Here is a 21,521-nt window from a genome sequence, read left to right as displayed (position 1 = left end):
CTCCCTGGGAAATCTGATGGCGACTCAAAGTCCGCCTGAATATTTTCCTTCCCCCTGATGTGGACTGCTGAGATAGACCTGCATTTGCCCTCTACCATCTGGAGGATGCAACTTAGAACTAGCATTAGGTCCTGACTCCTGGACCCCCCCTGCTTGTTTATGTAGGAGACAACTGTTGTATTGTTGGACATAATTCTTAGATCCTTGCCTACACATAGAGGAAAACCCTCCTGAATTGCTTCCTTCACCGCCATGAGCTCCTTCAGGTTGGAGGAAGCCTTCATTAGGCTTGCCTTCCAACGTCCCTGAAAGGATATCTTCTGAATGTGGGCCCCCCAGCCCCACAGACTTGCGTCTGTTGTCAGACAAACAATGTTGTTCCTTAGCCAAGGAAGACCTTGATTTAAATTGTCTGTCTTGAACCACCATCTTAAGTTGAGTAAGGTCTGGGAGGATATTGTGAATCTCATATCTAGAGGCAAACTTCCTTTCTGCCAAGTCTCTGGAATCTCCCACTGCAGCTCTCTTGTATGGAACTGTGCCCAAGTGACAGCTGGGATGCAGGAAGTCAAGCTCCCCAAGATCGACATACCTTTTCTTAGAGTAATCCGGGGATGATCTATTAAGTTTTGAATTTTCTGTCGTACAGTATACCGACTATCTTTTCTTCTGTTAAAAAACACCTCTGGAGCCTGGAGTCCAAGATTAGGCCCAGGAACTGCTGACGTTGAATAGGCATTAGTTTTGACTTCCTGTCCTTGAGAATCCACCCCAGCTTCCTCAAGATGCGGATTACTTCAAAGACCGCCAACTCGCAGGCTTTTTCTGTTTCTGCCACAATCAAGAAATCGTCGAGATAAGGTATAAATAATATGTCCTTTTTCTGCTATCACCTTGGTGAAGACCCTGGGGGACATTGCCAAGCCGAATGGGAGTGCCTGAAACTGCCAGTGTTTTAATTCTCCTTCCATCTGGATCGCAAATCTCAGGTATTTCTGATAGTCCTGATGAATCGGAACATGAAGATAGGCGTCCTTCAAGTCCAGAACCGCCATGAAGCAACCTGGGAAGAGTAGATTTATCATTGAGTTGATAGTCTCCATTCTGAACTTTTTCTCTAAGAGAAAATGGTTCAGTCTCTTTAAATTGATTATGGTTCTGTAAGAACCATCAGGCTTTTTCACCAAAAATAGAGAGGAATAAAAACCCTCTCCTTCCTGATGCTTCCAGACTGCTACTAAGACCTTCTTTTCTGCTAAAGACTGGACTTCTGATGTGATTGCCCCTCCATCCTTTTGCGCTGCTTCCGTAATTACGAACCTTGAAGGAGGACTTAAACGGAATTCCAGCTTTAACCCCTCTTTTAAAGTGTCCAGAATCCAAGGGCTGCTGGATATCTGGGTCCATGCAGGTAGAAAGTGTTTTAACCTTCCTCCTACATGGTCCCTGGCGTCATTGTTGTCCAGACTTTTTCTCTCCTCTGGTCTGTTTGTTGAAGAAATGGCTTTTTGCTCCTTCTCTTCGGGATCTTGGTTTGTAAGACTTATCTTCCTTTGTATTTTCTCTGTTACTCCGAAAGGAACAGAAGGTGCGAAAGTATCGGTTGGATCTTTCCCTCGAAAAAAAGGTGGTCTGTGTAGATTTTTTTTTTTCCTTGTCAGCAGCCTTATCTAGCAGGTCATCCAGAGCTGATCCCAAGAGATACTCTCCCTCACTTTCTTAGACTAAGTCTCCCTTCCAATTTTTCAGCCATAGGGCCCTGCGAGCGGAGTTAGCTAGCCCTGCCGCGCGGGCGTCCGCTAAAAAATCTACCGCTTTTTTTAATAGTAGGGAGACTAGCTAAAACGTCCTCTCTAGGGCTCTTGTTCTTTATCTGTTCCTCTAATTCAGACAACCACATAATAAGGGATCTGGCAGTACAGGTTGAAGCAATAGAAGGTCTGAATGAAGACGTCGAGGCTTCCCAAGCTCCTTTCAAGAACCCCTCAGCTTTCTTATTCAAGGGGTCTCTTAAAGACCCCATGTCCTCGAACGGAAGAGCAGATTACATAGATTCTTTAGAGATGGCCACGTCAACCTTTGGCGCTTTATTTCAGACAGCGGCTACGTCCTCAGAAAAGGGATATTTCCTCTTTAAATTTTTTGAAATGAAAACTCTTGTTTGGTTTACGCCACTCCTCATTAATCAGGGCTGATACATTTTTATGCAAGGTGAAGGACCTAGACTGTTTTGTCTGCAGGCCCCCAAACATAATGTCCTGCACCGACCTAGTCTCCTTAACGTCTTCTATACCCATAGTTGCTTTGATCGCTTTCAAGAGTTTATCCACATCCTCCACGGGAAAGAAAGCTCTCTTAATTTCGTTATTATCGGAATCCGAGGAGAGGGATGAAGCATCAGAGTCCAAACCAAAAGACTGGACCTCCTCCCTCTCGTCTGACTCAGAAGACATCACTTTAGACTCCTTTTCCTTTTTTCTTGATTTAGCCTCTCTGGAACTATCGGGCTTTTTGGAGGATAAGGAAGCGTTAATCTCAGCTCTTACGAAATTTTGAAGACAGCTATAAAAAGATGGAGTCTCCTCAGCCACTGTTTTATCTATACATTGCTGGCATAACCTCTTGCTATATTCAACAGCCAGAGAACATCTGCACAAGGCACATTCTTTGTGACGTCTTTTAGAAACTGCTTTTTTAGGTTTTTCCTGCAAGACACAAATACATTCATACATCAAAAGATGGTTATAAAATCAGTGGCTACACCAGCCTCTCACCCCTCCCTGGTCGGGTTGGGTTGGCTGCCAGGTCCTCCATAGTCTCCTTTTCTTCTTCCATACTGCAGCTCCTGAGCTCAGACGCTGTCTCAGCAATTGTGACCGCCGGCAGCCATTTCCGGGTTCCAGTAGGCTTTAAACCACACCCCCCCTCCTGCACGCGATTCCAATCCATGCGCTCCATGCCTCACTCTTAACCCGGAAGTGGCGGTCATGTGAGCGGAGCTTCTCCTACGACTCCTCCCCCTGGCCGGATCTCCTGCGTCGACGGATGCTTACTGGTGCTTGTTATCGCACCGAAGCATCATGCCCCTCCAGCGCTCAGGAACGCCGAGACATCACGCCTCTGCAAGCCCCACTGCGCACAGCGTGCCGCATACAAACGGGAGCCGCAGGTAACGGGGCAGCCTAGGGGGAAGAGGACGAACCACAGGCTTCCCCTCAAAGACAGGAAACCATACTGAGGGCAGAGAGGAGTCTCCGCCTTTTTGTTCCGCAGGTTTCCTGTCTTTGGGGGGCGGATCCATCCTCTCTCGTGGGGCTGTCGTGGGTGAGGGGTAAAAAATGTTTAAAAAAAGCTTAAAACGTCCAAACTTCACTAATATGATGTCCTTAAAAATAGTCACTTGAACCCTAATGTAATAAACAGTATTTCTTCTCGTGATGGCTATATATCAGACACTTTAAAGCAAATGATATGCAACTATACTTATTCTTCAGAATTCACACAAAGTTACCTTGGTTTGCAAGAATTTAAAACACTGTTGGTTTAATACTTCTACAAATTCGGATTCAAAGTCTTGGTCACTGTACCATGCTCCGCCGGTCACCGAACGGTCAGGCTGTACGTTATAGAGCATGTACACCTTCTTTTTTGAAGCCTGGAAAAGAACAAACAGAATTTTAGGGTCCATTCACATGTCCGCAACGGTTTTGCAGTCCGCAAATTGCAGATCCGAAATACACGGACACCAGCCAAGAGCACTCCGCATTTTGCGGACAGCACATGGCCGGCACTATTACAGAAATACCTTTTCTTGTCCATGTCTGTAGACAAGAATAGGACATGTTCTATTTTTTTTTGCGGGGCACCAGAACGGAAGTGCCCCGCAAAATGGGAAACAACAAAACCCATGAAACTAGGGTGGAATTGCATTTTATTTCCAATTTCACCCCATTAGGAATTTTTTCCAACTTCCTGCTACGTCGTATGCAACATGAAATGGTGCCATTAGAGAGTACAAAAAAAAAGTTATGGCTCCTGAAATGCAGGGAGCAAAAAAAAAAAAAAAAAACGAAAATCCCTCTGGTCCTGAAGGGATTAAAGTGCTGTTTTTTCCCCGGTTGCTGCAGGTGCAGAGCAATGAGAACTCATGGTGCACCTACATAAAAACAATAGGACTTCTTACCGCCACTGACTTGACAGCTTTGATGAGTTTCTTGCTTTCCATGTTCTTCAGGATCTTGTTGATCTCAGTAAGTGGAAGATTACTTTTGTATCGTATATCTCTGCTCCATATTCCTAGTAAAAGCAGGTACATTTATATAAAGAAAAAAAAATTGTCTCCCAGAGACAACAAACAAACTAAATGGTGGAAAGAATACTAAAGACTCCAGAAGATGCTACAGACACTTTGTTCTTGTGAATCTGAAGGCGGTTCCCCTTCACTGACCCTCCACCAATGTTCACTTATATCTCTATGACATTAGCGGCGACCAGAAAGCTAGTGCGCCACAGCATCTTTCTGCAACTGAAATTAAACCACAGTCCACAGGAACATTTTAAAGGGGTTGTGTCACTTCAGCAAGTGGCATACTGTATGTCATGTAGATAAAGTTAATACAAGCCACTTACTAATGTATTGCCATTATCCATATTGCTTCCTTGCTGGCTGGATTCAGTTTTCCATCACATTGTACACTGCTGGTTTCCATGGTTACGACCACCCTGCAAACCATCAGCGGTGGCCGTGTTTGCACACTATAGGAAAAGCGCCGGCCTCTCTGGTGGATGGGATTGTGGGAGCTCACATAGGCTGGTGCCTTTTCCTATAGTGTGCAAACACGGCCACCGCTGCTGGATTGCAGGATGGTTGTAACCATGGAAACGAGCAGTGTATAATGTGATGGGAAAATGAATCAAATCAGCAAAGGAGGCAATATGGATAATAATAATAATACATTAGTAAGTGTCTTGTAATAACTTTCCCAACATAATAAATGAAATTTGCTGAAGTGAGACAACCAGTATAAAGGAATTCTGTCACCAGATTTAACCCTAATTAAGCTAGCTGACATGAGCGATGTGCTAATGTCAGCTAAACCTAATTAGCCTATTCCTATTTTTATCTATGCCCCCGCGTTATGCCAGAAATCTAACTTTTATAATATGCTACTTAGCCTCTAGGAGCAGGGGGGGGGAGTTGTTCCTGCTTCTAGAGGCTCCGTTCTCCCACCTTTGTCGCCTCCTTCCAAGTCCTGATTGACAGGGCCAGGCAGCGCTCACATCTGTCTGCCAGCCCTGTGCTCTGGTGAAATCTCGCGCCGTTCAGTATTCGGCGCAGGCGCAGTGAGGAAGCTGGCAGCCTGCAAAAGTCTTTCCCTCACTGCGCCTGCGCCAAATGCTGAACGGCGCGAGATCATGGATAAAAGTTGGAATAGACTAATTAGGTTTAGCTGACATTAGCACATCGCTCATGTCAGCTAGCTTAATAAGGTTACATCTGGTGACAGAATCCCTTTAAGTTGCTTGCAGCACAGCGTGCTCATGTGGACTGCAGATGTCATTCAAAAGTCATGCAGCAAAAAAAACCTCACTAGCCTAAAATGATGCATCTGCTATACAAAACAATCTAGGCAGGTTTGACATGAGCGTCACATTTCCCAGACCGACTGCTGCTTGTCGGAGCCAAACTCATGTTTTGCGTTCCTGTCCAACGAAAGGTCTACTCTTATGTGCTCCAATGATGCTGTGAGAACAGGACAGCAGACCCGTGGTCAGGCAGGCATTCACAGAATCAAACCACTACCATGTGGCAAGTCCGTCTGAGCGGCGGTCAGTCCACAAAATGCAGACGGCCTTTCTGGACTTGTGTGAAACTGGCCTTAAAGGCACACTTCGATCAATTATTGATCGTGGACATGGTGAAATCCAGAACGGTCACAGACGGACATACCTTTATTGCCAGCATCTTCAATAATCTGATATACTAACTTTTCCTGGTTGTCAGAACCTTTCATTTTACTACAGAAAGTGAGAAAAAAAAAAAAATCATAAACGGTGTCATTTGTATAGAAAGCAGGTCTACTGCAGTACAGATATTAAATCACTAGCAAACACTAAGGCTAGCTTCACACTAGCGCTCGTCACATCCGCAGGCTGTTCCGGCAGGGAATAGCTTGCCTACTCTCTCTGTATTGGGCACTGTCGGAAGCTGCAGCATTAACTACAATATCTATAATAATTAATAATAATACCGTGCAGCGGAATTTGCCTGGATAATTCTTGCCATAGATGCCGGATACAGAGAGAGACGGCGGGCTGTTCCCTTTCGGAACAGCCTGCCGGATGTAGCAAGCGCTAGTGTCAAACTAGCCTGAGGCCTCATGCACACAACCGTGGAGATCCACCAAATACAGATACAGTCCGTGTTGTATCCATCCGCATCTATTTTTTGCGGATGCGTTGACTTCAACGGGTCCTCTGTTCTACGCCCAAGTACAGGACATGTTCTCTCTCTTTGCAGAATGGACATACGGATGCAGAAAGCACAAGGTTCTGCAAAACGCAGACCACCGGCCCACTGAAGTCAATGGTTCCACACACACAAAAAAGACTGCATTTCTATTTTGCGGATTGCAAAAAAGATACGGTCGTGTGCATGAGGCCTAAATCAGCATAAAAACTAAAGAAACACTCCACAAAATAATATAAAGGTGGTCCTCCTGAACACTTAGAGAGCTATAGGTCCACACTAGGTTCCATCTCCAGTTCCTCCCAGAACCATTGCTTCTAGGGGACATATGGAAGCAGAGGGACGCTATTAAATCGCTCTGCCACACTTACACACTCTGTAATGCAATCAGCTTACACAGAAGGCTATATGGATCAATACCGCATCTGCACTACTACTATCATGAAATGGTTAAAGGGGTCCTTCTGTTTTTTTAAACTGATGATCTATCCGCTGGATAGGTCATCAGCATCTGATCGGCGGGGGTCCGACACCCGGGACCCCTACCGATCAGCTGTTTGAGAAGGCAGCAGTGCTGGCTTCTCGTTGGTTACCGCAGGCCCAGTGACGTCCTGACTAGTATCAATGGCCTGGGCGGGGCTGAGCTCTGTCCACTTGAATGGAGCTTAGCCCCACCCAAGCCAGTGATACTAGTCGTGACGTCACTGGGCCTGCTGTAAACAGGGAGAAGGCCGTGGCACTACTGCCCGCGCTGCTGCCTTCTCAAACTGCTGATCGGCGGGGGTCCCGGGTGTCGGACCCCCACCGATCAGATGCTGATGATCTATCCAGAGGATAGATCATCGGTTTAAAAAACAGCAGAACCCCTTTAATATCTCTATCCATGTGTCTATATTACTGCAGACTATCACGACCTGTATCCAAGAAAATTCTGTTGCATACAATACTGACATGCATGGAACAGGCTCCAATCTGTTATAAATGGCGTAAGGGCCTTTTGTGCTGACATCTAGTGGCCAACATAAAAACTGCAATATTTCATAGTTTTTAGAGCTAGTCATGGCAATTTAAAGAAAAAACATGAATGTAGAAAATAAAGACATTGTCAATTTCTAGCCTCTAATGTCATTAGTGATAAGTATATGTAGCACAGTTATGTAATACTCCTTACCTAGCGGTTTGTGCGTCCTTCAGCCTGTACAAAAGACCGGTACCACTTCTAAGCAGATCCAACTGACCCTAGGGGGGGGTTAAACATTTTTTCAGTTAAATATAAGCACTAAAACAGTCAAAACCTAGGGTCAGCAATCTCCGACACTCCAGCTGCTGTGAAACTACAGCTCCCAGCATACGCCATTCATCTCTATTCCAAGAAGAGCCAAGCAAGTGTGTAGATTGGGAGTTGTAGTTTCGGCTGGCATGCGGGAGACGAGTCATGTGGCCATGTGTAGCAAGGGTAGCCATCGCTTTTGTAATTAATATTTATGGGGGGACACCGGACAGTCCTTTGACGTCCACCAGTGGTCAGGGCAAACAAGCATCAGACTGGACGGGCACTTACCTGTCCAAACACGTTCCTTTCCAGAACTAAGATATCAATATTTCATTTAGAATTTTTATATAAAAGGAAAAGAAACCAATGGCCTATCCTGAGAGAAGTGGGGGTCCCAGCACCCAACCAATCAGATGAGCGCTTCAGACTCTGTACGCCCTGTAGTGGGTTTGCCCCATTCATTTTAATACAACAGAGCTACAGTACCACATACAGCCACTACAGAACACGTGGCGCTGTGCCTAGAAAATGAAGAGGCTGCATTGGTCTAATATAGGAAGAGATCTGATCCAAGGATGGGCCCCATTTACACCATTGTGCGTGAATTGTGTTCTGCAGACAATCCGCGTCCGGCACAAAACAGATTCGATTATTAGATGACATCTTATCTTCCTGGAGGATTCACTCCTGGTTTTGGTTCCTAATCACTGACTGTGTGAATGAGGCCTTACGTTTCCCTGCATTACGTCAGTACAATGCTTTATAGTCAACGCAGAGCAGGGGAACCATTATAATGCCGCTACAAAAGCAAAGTTCAGGTCGGGAAAAAAAAACGCTCCCACGTGGAAGGTGTTTCCCTCAACTGAAGCCAGCCTTAAACTTACAGTGGACAGCAAGCGGTTAATCGCCATCGCTCTCTGCTTCGCTTCCATATTCGGCATCTCATTTTGGATAACTTGATCGGTGATCCCGTGAGGGAACTGCTGACAGAGCTCAATAATCCTAAAACACGTAAAATAAAGATCAGGTTCAGTTTTCGGATACAAGACATCCTGTAATATCAAAGAAGCACAACCCCCATCATTTCTGGTTTATTTAAAGGGCATCTGTCAGCAGATTTGTACCTATGACACTGGCTGACCTGTTACATGTGCGCTTGGCAGCTGAAAACATCTGTGTTGGTCCCATGTTCATATGAGCCGCATTGCTGAGAAAAATTACGTTTTACTATATGCAAATGAGCCTCTAGGAGCAATGGGGGCGTTGCCGTTACACCTAGAGGCTCTGCTCTCTCTGCAACTGCCGCATACTCTGCACTTTGACAGGACCAGGTGTGATGACATTTTCATTGTTTTCAAGTGTAGAGGGCGCAGCAGTTGCAGAGAGAGCAGAGCCTCTAGGTGTAATAGCAATGCCCCCGTTGCTCCTGGAGGCTCATTTGCATATATTAAAACATCATTTTTATCAGCAATGCGGGCACATATGAACATGGGACCAACACAGATGCCCTCCGCTGCCAAGTGCACATGGAACAGCTCAGCTAGTGTCATCGGTACAAAGTAGTCCTATCAGTTACTCACAGTACACGGGGCTGTTCTCGTGTCGAAGTTTTGGGGCACATTCTCACTACATTTCTTACTGAAAGGGGGGGCATTTACTAAAGGCCGCGGCTTCACACGCCAGTCTTAGTAAAAACCGACCAATCTATTAAGTGGTGCACGTCTCTTAATACATCCGTCTCTTCTTCTGCTGTCCGTGTGCCAGACGTGAAACCTGCTCGCCCGATGCGGAGGGCACACAGGTTAAAAAACACAGTCGGGTGCATGAGGCCTAAGGGGGAGTTCACACGGAGGCGGAATCCTCTTTTAAAAATTCTATGTGGTTTTTGATCCTTCCCATTTCAACGGTCGTGGATTCGAGGCAGAAAGAAGAGGTCACTTTCTCCGCGCCCCTTCTCAGTGAAATCAATGGATTTTAGGTGGGGAATCTGCACCGAAATCCAGACTGGAAGAACTCCGTGTGAACGCATCCCTTTAGCCAGCTTTATCCCCCGCCAGTCATCCACCAGCACACGGGGGACCGTATCCACTACAAGCGCCGACTACGGATGAGCGAACTTGTGTTTTCAAGTTTGGCGTAGAAGGTTCGGGTTATCTAAGAATACCGTTATGGATTCAACTTATGGTCGCGGAATCCATAATGGTATTGTTAGATAACCCAAACCTTGGACGCCGGACTTGAAACACAAGTTCGCTCATCCCTAGTGACAACCAAACCACCGGCCTTGGATCGGAGCTCACTGATCATCATTATGACCGAGCAGAGCGCCAGCTGTGCCAGTGCAATTCACCTGGCGGAGGAGCTGGGTAAATGAACATGCTCTGGTCCAGCAGGGGTTAATGATCTAATATCATTCACACCCCCATCCCTGGAGAACCCATTGCCTCTGGTTTTAAGCAGTCAGTAAATTTACTGACCCACAGAAGACATGAACGTCAAGGAGTATCAAGGCTTTGTCTTTGAGACATTAGGACAGCGCTATCCTCAGCATGGCGGCAGCGCACCTGTTCTCTATCTCTGCGGCCTCTGCTCCCTCCTGCTTTACTTTCACCTCCGCCATCTCCTAGCACCTCTCTATCCACGCCGCCGTGCACTACCATTCACAGCGTCCGCCGTCCCGTGACTACTGCGCATGCGCCGCCAGACCTGCCTGCCTCCTCGCCGGACATATTGTTTAAGGGCAAGACCATAAAAAAAAATATAACATTTCACAGTCTTAGTCTATTTAAATGACAGAACAGAACGTTTCCACGTGAACGGTTACTGCTAATCCGTAGTATAACTACACTATAGACGAGAAGCCTTTGCCCCTATTAAAGATGGCTGCTAGGAGCATTTCCTCTCCCGCCGACGTCTTTCCGTTCTTCGACTGCGGGGCGGGGTGTGTTTTCGCATCTTTGGTTACTAAGGCAACTGAGAATGTGCCAATCACTGTGCTCGGTCCTGACGAGCTGCAGGCTCCGCCGGGGGAAGCGTCTGTAGTAACGGGACCTGGAGATTCAGCTGCTGACCACCAAGTGCCCTGTGCCAGCGCTGTGCGGGTAGGAAGAGGGCATGAGGGGTGGGGGAGGTGGGCACTGCGTGCATTCATGTGTTTCATCTTCTGTCACTCAGTGCCCGGATAGCTGTGCTAAAGCTGCTTACAGTTATTTTCCATTGTGTTTTATTATTACTTTTTATTGATGGATTTATAGCAGATTTGGAGCAGAAATATACAAATCCGCGTTGATGAGGGTGAAATCTGCAAGGAACGCACCGATGTTGCTGCAGGTTTGCCGAAATCTGCCGCAGGTTGTGAACAGTGTCCGCGATGCGTGGGCGAGATCTCAGTATCTCACCTGCTTGGTTGGTACAAACTGCAGATCCGTGTGCGTTCCGTATTTTGTGGAACGTACGGCCCCTAATAGAACAGTCCTATCCTTGTCCGTAATGGGGACAATTGTAGGACATGTTCTTTTTTTTTTTGTGGAACGGACATGCGGACATACGGAAACGGAATGCAATGGAGTCATTTCTGGGTTTTTTTGCGGCTCCGTTGAAGTGAATGGCTCCACATACAGCCCGCAAAAAAAAAAAAGAACGGACACAGAAAAAAATAAAGTTTGTGTGTATGAGCCCTTAGGCCTCATGCACACGACCGTTTTTCGGGTCCGCATCCGAGCCATAGTTTTGGCGGCTCGGGTGCGGACCCATTCACTTCAAGGGGGCCGCAAAAGATGCGGAAAGCACTCCGTGTGTTGTCCGCATACGTTGCTCCGTTCCGAGGCCCTACAATGGGCCGTCCGTTCCGTAAATTGCGGAAGGCACACGGGCTGCTTCCGTTTTTTTTTGCGGATCTGCGGTTTGCGGACCGCAAAAAAACGGAACGGTCGTGTGCATGTAGCCTAAGGGCTCGTTCACACGAACGTTTTTTGCGTTCCGTATACGGGCCGTTTATTGCGTTCCGTATACGGAACCATTTATTTCTATGGGTCCGCAAAAAAAAACGGAATGTACTCCGTGAGCATTAACGTTTCCGTATGTCCGCATTTCTGTTCCGCTAAATTTTGAGTCTTGTCCTATTATTGTCCGCAAATCACGTTCCGTGGCTCCATTCAAGTCAATGGGGCCGCAAAAAAAAGCGGAACACATGCGGAAATGCATCCGTATGTCTTTCGTATCCGTTCCGTTTTTGCGGAACCATCTATTGAAACTTTTATGCCTAGCCCAATTTTTTCTATGTAATGCCATACGGAAAAACGGAACAGAAATGGAAACACAACGGAATAAAAAAAAACTGAACAATGGATCCGTGAAAAACGGTCCGCAAAACACTGAAAAAGCCATACGGTCGTGTGAACAAGCCCTAAGGCTCCATTCAGACGTCCATTTAATGGTCCGGATCCGTTCCGCAATTATGCGTAACGGGTGCAGACCCTTTCTTTTTTAATGGGGCCGGAAAAGATGCAGACAGTACACGGTGTGCTGTCCGCATCCGCACTTCCGGGCCGTGGCTCCGCAAAAAATAGAACATGTCCTATTCTTGTCCACAATAGCGGACAAGAATAGGCATTTTCTATTCTAGTGCCCTTGTGCACATGGCCGGTGTCAGTGTTTAGCGGAGCCGCAAAACACTTACAGACATGTGAATGAACCCTAAGGGCTCATGCATACGACTGTGTGCTGGCCGTTCCGTGCATTGGGGACCGCAATTTGCGGTCCCCAATGCACAGCAACATCCGCGCGGCGGCCGCAGACAGATCCAGACCCATTCAACTTGAAAGCCTTTCTGCACCGCAAAAAAGTAGTGCGTGCACTACTTTTTTGCGGTGCGGACGCACGGACATAAAAATCCCTTGGAAGCACTCCGTAGTTCCGTGCATCCGTTCCGCATCTCCCGGATTGCGGACCTATCGAAGTGAATGGGTCCGTGATGCGGGATGCACACAGCCGGTGCCCGTGTATTGCGGACCCGCCGTATGCAGGCCGCGATACGGCCACGGACAGCACACGGTCATGTGCATGAGCCCTTGGGCCTCTTAGAAACATAGTGTGTCGGCAGCTAAGAACCGTTTGGCCCATCTAGTCTGCCCATTGTGCATCCGTTCCGTACATTTTGTGCTGACCCCTAGAAATGAATCGTTCTGTGCGCGAACCGCATAAAATACGGATAAGATGCGGAAGAATAATACAGTCGTGTGCATGAGACCCTAGGCTTCATGCACGCGACCATGTACGTTTTGCAGTCCGCCAAATACGCATGCGGCCCATGTGCTGTCCACATTTTTTTGTGGACCTGTTGACTTCATTGAGTCCGTGTTCCGCATCTTGCGGACATATTGTATCTCTGCGGAAAGAATATACGGATGTGGAAAGCACGCTGATGATCCGTGCGTTTCCTGCATCCATATGTATCCAATCTTTAGTATTCATCCTCTACCCTGCATTCTGTGTAATCAGGAGGTAGTACGTCTAGAGAAGCCCCCGTACACCATAGACCGCACCCATCTAACATCTCCTCCGTCTCCATAATACCTGGACGGCACTACTTCTACTTCCCTCTGGCATTACTGCTGTAATATACTTGCTTGCAGCGTTCGGGTGTCCGCCTGGCCGTGCGGAGGCGAGCGGATCCGTCCAGACTTTAAGGCTACTTTCACACCTGCGTTTGGTGCGGATCCGTCTGGTATCTGCACAGACTGATCCGCACCTATAATGCAAACGCTTGGATCCGTTCAGAACGGATCCGTTTGCATTACCATGAAAAAAAAAAAAAAAAAAAAAATTTTTTTTTTTTTTTTTTTGTTCATGATAATGCAAACGGATCCGTTCAGACTTTACATTGAAAGTCAATGGGGGACGGATCCGTTTGAAAATTGAGCCATATTGTGTCAACTTCAAACGGATCCGTCCCCATTGACTTACCTTAGGCTACTTTCACACTAGCGTTCGGGTGTCCGCTCGTGCACACCGTTTGAAGGGGCTCACGAGCGGCCCCGAACGCATCCGTCTGGCCCTAATGCATTCTCAGTGGAGGCGGATCCACTGAGAATGCATCCGCCTGCCAGCGCTCAGCCTCCGCTCCGCTCAGTGAGCGGACACCTGAACGCTGCTTGCAGCGTTCGGGTGTCCGCCTGGCCGTGCGGAGGCGAGCGGATCCGTCCAGACTTACAATGGAAGTCAATAGGGACGGATCCGTTTGAAGATGACACTATATGGCTCAATCTTCAAGCGGATCCGTTCCCCATTGACTTTCAATGTAAAGTCTGAACGGATCCGCTCAGGCTACTTTCAGACTTAGAAAATTTTCTAAGTAATAATGCAGACGGATCCGTTCTGAACGGATGCGAACGTCTGCATTATCGGAGCGGATCCGTCTGATGAAACATCAGACGGATCCGCTCCGAACGCTAGTGTGAAAGTAGCCTTAGTCTGGACGGATCCGTTCGCCTCCGCACGGCCAGGCGGACACCCGAACGCTGCAAGCAGTGTTCAGGTGTCCGCTCGCTGAGCGGAGCGGAGGACAAACGCTGCCAGACTGATGCATTCTGAGCGGATCCGCCTCCACTCAGAATGCATTAGGACTGGACGGATCCGTTCGGGGCCGCTTGTGAGAGCCTTCAAACGGAACTCACAAGCGGAGCCCCGAACGCTAGTGTGAAAGTAAGTCAATGGGGACGGATCCGCTTGAAGATGACACCATATGGCTTAATCTTCAAGCGGATCCGTTCCCCATTGACTTTCAATGTAAAGTCTGAACGGATCCGCTCAGACAACTTTCAGACTTAGAAAATTTTCTAAGTTTTAATGCAGACGGATCCGTTCTGAACGGATGCGAACGTCTGCATTATCGGAGCGGATCCGTCTGATGAAACATCAGACGGACCCGCTCCGAACGCTAGTGTGAAAGTAGCCTTAGACTTTTTTTTACTTCCCTTCATGTCTGGTGATCCTCCAAAAATAAAAGAAGACACACGGAAACAAAAACGGAAACGGATCACGGAACAACGGAACCCCATTTTGAGGAACGGAACACAAGAACGGTCGTGTGCATGAGGCTTAAGTCATGGATATGTTGGTCCTGGAAAGCCCCTTTAAAGGGAACCTGTCACCATGTTCTGACATATAAAGCCGAATGTACCTTAATGCTTGGTTACCCTAATAATTCCTAGAGATCGATCCATAATCTTCTCAGGACTAACCTGTCCTATTTTATCGCCCTATAAACCTTTTTCGCCGTTAGGCTCATTTGCATAAATTATTCCTTTCCCTTACACCATCATAGCCTATTTCCCGCCCCCTAAACTTTGATTGACAGACGATTTCTGCCCTCACTGCTTGTAATCTCGTCTCGTCAGATAGTTTAGTGCATGTCCCCTCCCCCTCACGCCACTACATGCTGGGATGTTCTCAAATATCCGCTTCACAATACTTACGCAACGGAGCTCTGACTGAAATGAATATTGCGCATGTGCGAGATCTTAACTATAGGGGCGTTTCTTAGGCGGAGCTGAGGTGCTTGACTCTTCTCATGTCAAACAAGTAAGATATGACTTTTATGTTAATTAGCATAAAAGGCGGCAAATGTTGATAGGGCGATAAAATAGGACAGGTTAGTCCTGAGAAGATTATGGATCGATCGCTGGGAACTATCAGGGCAACAAAGCATTATGGTACATTCGGTTTTATATGTCAGGTTCCCTTTAAGGGTACATTATGGTACATTCACATACATTTTGCGGACAAATGACTTCCATATGTCTTCCGTTTTTTTACGGTCTGCAAAAAATGGAAGAAAAAGAAAAAAGAATTATTAAGGTCTTAAAACTACAGAAACGGATCCGCGAAAAAACGGATGACATACGGAAACCATTCGGTATGCCATCCACAATTTGCAGATCCATTGACTTGAATGGTGCTGCGGACCGATCTGTACGGACAATAGTAGGACATGCTTCATATTTTTGCGGAATAGAAATGCGGACACACACGGATGCGGACAACATACTGAATGTTGTTAGCACATTTTATTCACCCATAGGAATGAATGGGTCCGCTTCTATTCCGCAAAATGCGGATCAGACGCGGAAAAAGTAATACGGCCGTGTGAATGTACCCTAATAATTATTTTCCAAGGAGATGTTGTTTCTATGTTTGTGTGCGGAGACATAGGTCACATTCCTCATATCGCCTCTCTTGACATTCCTGCTTCAGTAATATCTTGTATTCCCCACGTAATAACAAGTCTATCAGGCATGCTCAACCTGCTGCCCTCCAGCTGTTGCAAAACTACAACTCCCAGCATGCCCGAACAGCCTACAGGTATCAGCCTACAGCAGGGCATTGTGGGAGATGTAGTTTTACAACAGCTGGAGGGCCGCAGGTTCAGCATGCCTGATCTAGAGCATCTATTCCTAAAACCATGTGTTCTGCCATTCCTCTATTGAATGTATGAATACATGTATAAATGAACATGTATTATTATGTATAAATTAATCGTTGGGACCCCCCCCCCCCCCAACAGGTAACACCCAGCAGTCAATTTATTTATACATTTCTAAGAGTAATAAGAGAGGAATGGCACAGCATATCATCCTAAGAAAAGAGGCCGTAGAATTACTATTTCAATGAGAATACAAATATTCCCTAAATCGGACATGTGAGGAGAGGTGACTGGGCCCCTATTAGTGGCCCCATGGATATTGCCTCCTGCGCACTGCTTGCACTTGGACACGTACAGGTTCCTTTTTTCCCACCCAGCGGCAGAGAGGCGTCAGTATGGTCCATATATGTGATATATTGGTGTTTATTCCTTCTTGCACATGTATATACTGTGATGCTAACGTTGTTCTCCGCAGGTCCCCTCTCAGGAAGAATGACGGCAGGCTCGATATGTGTGCCGCAGATTATACCGCTCCGTGTCCCTGTTCCTGGCAAAGGGAAGTACGAAGTAGACACAAATACTCCGATTGAAATAAAATCAGGTACAAAAAAAAAGATATCTCACATTTACAGTAGATTTTTTTCCAATTTATGATTTAATTAGTAATAATTCATATGTCATATAGAAGGGTCATAGTAAGGCCTCCTGCACACGACCGTTGTGTGCACCCGTGGCCGTTGTGCCGTTTTCCGTTTTTTTTTCGCGGACCCATTGACTTTCAATGGGTCCGTGGAAAAATCGGAAAATGCACCGTTTTGCATCCGTGATCCGTGTTTCCTGGCTGTGAAAAAAATAAACCTGTCCTATTTTTTTCACGGCCAACGGTTCACGGACCCATTCAAGTCAATGGGTCCGTGAAAGAACACGGATGCACACAAGATTGGCATCCGTGTCCGTGATCCGTGGCCGTAGGTTAGTTTTTATACAGACGGATCCGAAGATCCGTCTGCATAAAAGCTTTTTCAAAGCTGAGTTTTCACTTCGTGAAAACTCAGAACCGACAGTATATTCTAACACAGAAGCGTTCCCATGGTGATGGGGACGCTTCTAGTTAGAATACACTACAAACTGTGTACAAGACTGCCCCCTGCTGCCTGGCAGCACCCGATCTCTTACAGGGGGCCGTGATCAGCACAATTAACCCCTTCAGGTGCGGCACCTGAAGGGGTTAATTGTGCTGATCACGGCCCCCTGTAAGAGATCAGGGCTGCCAGGCAGCAGGGGGCAGACCCTCCCCCCCCTCCCCAGTTTGAATATCATTGGTGGCCAGTGCGGCCCCCCCCCCCCCTCTATTGTAATAATAGGTTGGTGGCACAGTGTGCGCCCCCCCCCCCCTCCTCCCTCCCTCTATTGTAATAATTCGTTGGTGGCACAGTGTGCGCCCCCCATCGGCCCCCCCTCCCTCTATAGCATTAACAACATTGGTGGCCAGTGTGCGGCCTCCCATCTCCCCCCCTCCCCCCATCATTGGTGGCAGCGGAGTTCCGATCGGAGTCCCAGTTTAATCGCTGGGGCTCCGATCGGTAACCATGGCAACCAGGACGCTACTACAGTCCTGGTTGCCATGGTTACTTACTTAGCAATAGTACAATAGTAGAAGATTCATACTTACCGGCTGCTGCGATGTTCGTGTCCGGCCGGGAGCTCCACCTACTGGTAAGTGTCATTGCTAAATGAACTGTCACTTACCAGTAGGAGGAGCTCCCGGCCAGACACGAACATCGCGGCTCGCAGGTAAGTATGAATCTTCTACTATTGTACTATTGCTAGTAACCCGCTGCCACCAATGATCAGGGGGGGGGGGGAGATGGGAGGCCGCACACTGGCCACCAATGTTGTTAATGCTATAGAGGGAGGGGGGGCCAATGGGGGGCGCACACTGTGCCACCAACGATTTATTACAATAGAGGGAGGAAGGGGGGGGGGCGCACACTGTGCCACCAACGATTTATTACAATAGAGGGAGGAAGGGGAGGGGGGGCGCACACTGTGCCACCAACGAATTATTACAATAGAGGGAGGAAGGGGGGGGGGGGGGGGGGGCCGCACTGGCCACCAATGATATTCAAAGTGGGGAGGGGGGGGGGGTCTGCCCCCTGCTGCCTGGCAGCCCTGATCTCTTACAGGGGGATATGATAGTACAATTAACCCCTTCAGGTGCGGCACCTGAGGGGTTAATTGTGCTGATCACGGCCCCTGTAAGAGATCGGATGCTGCTAGGCAGCAGGGGGCAGTCATGTACACAGTTTGTAGTATATTCTAACTAGAAGCGTCCCCATCACCATGGGAACGTCTCTGTGTTAGAATATACTGTCGGAAATGAGGTTTCACGATCTAACTCATATCCGACAGTATATTCTAACATAGAGGCGTTCCCATGGTGATGGGGACGCTTCAAGTTAAAATATACCATCGGATTGGAGAAAACTCCGATCCGATGGTATAAAAGGGACTCCAGACTTTACATTGAAAGTCAATGGAGACGGATCCGTTTGAAATGGCACCATATTGTGTCAACGTCAAACGGATCCGTCCCCATTGACTTGCATTGTAATTCAGGACGGATCCGTTTGGCTCCGCACGGCCAGGCGGACACCAAAACGACTTTTTTTTCCATGTCCGTGGATCCTCCAAAAATCAAGGAAGACCCACGGACGAAAAAACGGTCACGGATCACGGGAAAACGGGACCCGTTTTTGCGGACCGCAAAAAAATACGTTCGTGTGCAGGAGGCCTTAAATGTGAAGAAAGTGGGCTCGCTGTGCTGCGCTGTGTCCGTAGATCTCATGCACCGCAGTAGGAGCTACTGAGACCGCAAGTGCCAGAGCACTTCTTGGCCGGCTGGTGGTCGGGACTGTGTCTCACGAGACAACCCCTTTAAGCCTGTAGCCTTTCTTCGTATGTCCCCATGACAACACTTCTTGCCACTGCTCTGCTTCTTTGTCATAGGGGCATTCCATGTTAGTGCATACACACAAATAACTTCTACAACTGACAATGGTTAAAGGGGGGGGGGTCCGAATCAAGGTGCAACAAAGAACAGGTGACAACTGCGCACTGACCTGTCAGATCCGCGCACTGCCGCTCCGGTTCTCCCAGCCAGGCTCTATTTACCCGACTGCAGCAGTGATCGCATGTTGACAACATTTTACTGCTGCAGCCAATCACTGGCCTTAGCGTCGACGTCACCACCGCAGCCGAGTAAATGGAGCCCAGCGGGGCTAGCTACTGGTTCTTCATTGAAGCTTAATCCGGAGAACTGTCTGGTTTCATCCTGAAACTGGACAACCCCTTTAAACTGGCTGTATACACTAGATATGTATTGGGCGAACCTGACAATTTCGGTGGTTTTGGCTGACCCTCTAATTATTATGAAGGGTTGTCAGAATGGTGGACTTACTGTTACACTTCTGGTACCCCAGGCACATCCCCCATCCTAACAGTGACCCCGTGTATTAATCTTTTGGCCCAGTTGCCATCTGAATGCAATGGAAACACAAGGTTACTGAACCCAGTCAAAGTTATCTACCTTTCTACCCAAGTCCAGGACCCCGTCTCTCCCCCATCACCGTCAGTAAATAAGGAAATGTCACAGGGCCTTTCGGTAATTCCTTTCCTCCCCCATCTGCATGTATTTTAGATACACCAGATGTTTCCATCTTCTATACACTGGATGGAAGCAAGCCAGACTTCCTAAAGAAGACCACTCATCAAGAAAACACCACCTTGAAATATCGAGGGCCATTCACATTGCCCGATGGTAAAATAACCCTTAAGGCTTTGGCTGTGAGCAGGTAAGTGACCGCAGCTTCTAATGACGTATAATCGTGTTTCATTGTGATGTATATCACTGGTTGGTTAGAACCATACCTCTGATGTTACTGTGGTGTGACTCCGCTCGCTCCGTTACATGACAAGCTATTGCATTAATCATACCACCGTGCATCAGTTGTGGAAGGTTCACGTTTAGCCCAACTTTTCACATTCCTCAACCGCCATGGCTGTGTCAGCTGTTTGGCAGATACGCCATCTGTCCTAGCACCGAGGCCACCAAGAACTGTCAGTAAGATACGCCTCCTGAAGAAGACCCCTGTCCACAAGTAAAGTATTGGCCACAGGGAAAAAGGCTCTCATAGGGTAAATAAGGAACGGGACTTGGTCCCTCAAAGGCATGTATTGTGCTCACCTGTAACCATTGTGCCAAGTGGGCACAACACCAATGAGACCTTAGGTAGCAGATACAGGGGTTGGTGCACCCAATGCTATTTTTGTTCTCCGGGGGAAGAGGCCAGTGAACCAAAGGAGTAATGGTAAAAAAACAAGTGGACCAATTAAGTCTCACTCTGAAGTGATAGCTGGCGGGCGCAAAACCACGACCAAAATAGTAGTGAACTGTAGGATCTTTATTCGATATTTCACACGGACAACGCGTTTCGGGGTACTCAGGACCTCCTTTTCAAGTCTTAAGGCTGACCGTTACCTCTGGATGCTTGCCGCATGCTGCTAGAGCGGGGGAGGCATTAGACACGAGTGGCAAGCACGCAGAATCTGCTGTCAGCCTTAAAGGGGTTTTCTGGGATTTTGATACTAATGACCTATCCTCAGGATAGGTCATCAGTATCTGATCGGTGGGGGGTCCGACACCCGGATCCCCCGCCGATCAGCTGTTTTAGAAGGCACCGCCGCTTCTGTGAGCACTGCGGCATTCAATTCTTGTGGCTAAGCGCGATACTAAGAACAGCCGCTATACAATCTACAGCGATGTGCCTGGTAAGCTGCGGCACTACTGCGAGTGCTGGTGCCTTCTGAAAAACAGCTGATCAGTGGGGGTCCCGGGTGTCGGACCCCCACCAATCACATACTAATGATCTATCCTGAGGATAGGTCATCAGTATCAAAATCTCGGATGACCCCTTTAAGACTTGAAAAATGGGTCCTGAATGAAAGCGTCGCAACTAATTATCTGCTGTTCTGCTGTTTAGAGATGGCCGAGAAAGTGGGACCGTGACTAAAGTTTTCATCGTGGAATACGTTCGTCCAGAGATAGACTCGTCAGATGAAGACAATGATGAAAACTTCTTAAAAGAACTTGCTACACAGGTGAGGCATCCTGATGAATGTGCAGGTCGGAGACATTGTACGTTTTCTGTTGCCTGTTTTAGGCATAGAAAATGGTCTAAAGGTAAGACAGCTAGGAAGATGTCTTACATTTGGAAGTGGTGGAGGATCCTCCGAAGACCTGCACCTCTTCATAACTCCGGCGGATCCACCGCCAGGTATAGGGCTTATTAAGACCA

The 21,521-nt window shown here is 47.6% G+C and overlaps 2 protein-coding genes across 3 annotated transcripts in view; one reads left to right on the top strand and one right to left on the bottom strand.

The window, feature by feature from the left end:
- Positions 1 to 10,433, bottom strand: part of POLR3F (RNA polymerase III subunit F) — a 28,229-nt gene extending 17,796 nt beyond the window's left edge. The window contains exons 1-6 of the mRNA XM_040429675.1: positions 10,307 to 10,433; positions 8,627 to 8,744; positions 7,641 to 7,708; positions 5,951 to 6,018; positions 4,184 to 4,296; positions 3,512 to 3,655 (exon numbers count right to left, since the gene is read on the bottom strand). Of these exons, the coding sequence (XP_040285609.1) occupies positions 3,512 to 3,655; positions 4,184 to 4,296; positions 5,951 to 6,018; positions 7,641 to 7,708; positions 8,627 to 8,744; positions 10,307 to 10,362 (567 nt within the window). The 5' untranslated portion in view covers positions 10,363 to 10,433. The remainder of the gene's footprint in view (positions 1 to 3,511; positions 3,656 to 4,183; positions 4,297 to 5,950; positions 6,019 to 7,640; positions 7,709 to 8,626; positions 8,745 to 10,306) is intronic.
- Positions 10,434 to 10,716: 283 nt separating this feature from the next.
- DZANK1 (double zinc ribbon and ankyrin repeat domains 1) overlaps positions 10,717 to 21,521 on the top strand; it is a 56,548-nt gene continuing 45,743 nt past the window's right edge. For both annotated transcript variants that reach the window (XM_040429674.1, XM_040429672.1), the window contains exons 1-4: positions 10,717 to 10,843; positions 16,640 to 16,765; positions 19,865 to 20,018; positions 21,207 to 21,324. In XM_040429674.1, coding sequence (XP_040285608.1) covers positions 16,657 to 16,765; positions 19,865 to 20,018; positions 21,207 to 21,324 — 381 coding nt within the window. In that variant the 5' untranslated portion in view covers positions 10,717 to 10,843; positions 16,640 to 16,656. The remainder of the gene's footprint in view (positions 10,844 to 16,639; positions 16,766 to 19,864; positions 20,019 to 21,206; positions 21,325 to 21,521) is intronic.

This window comes from Bufo bufo, chromosome 4 (assembly GCF_905171765.1).
Source record: "Bufo bufo chromosome 4, aBufBuf1.1, whole genome shotgun sequence".
Taxonomy (NCBI): Eukaryota; Metazoa; Chordata; class Amphibia; order Anura; family Bufonidae; genus Bufo; species Bufo bufo.
Note: the sequence above shows the minus strand (reverse complement) of the source record. Positions and strands in the feature narration are given on the sequence as shown.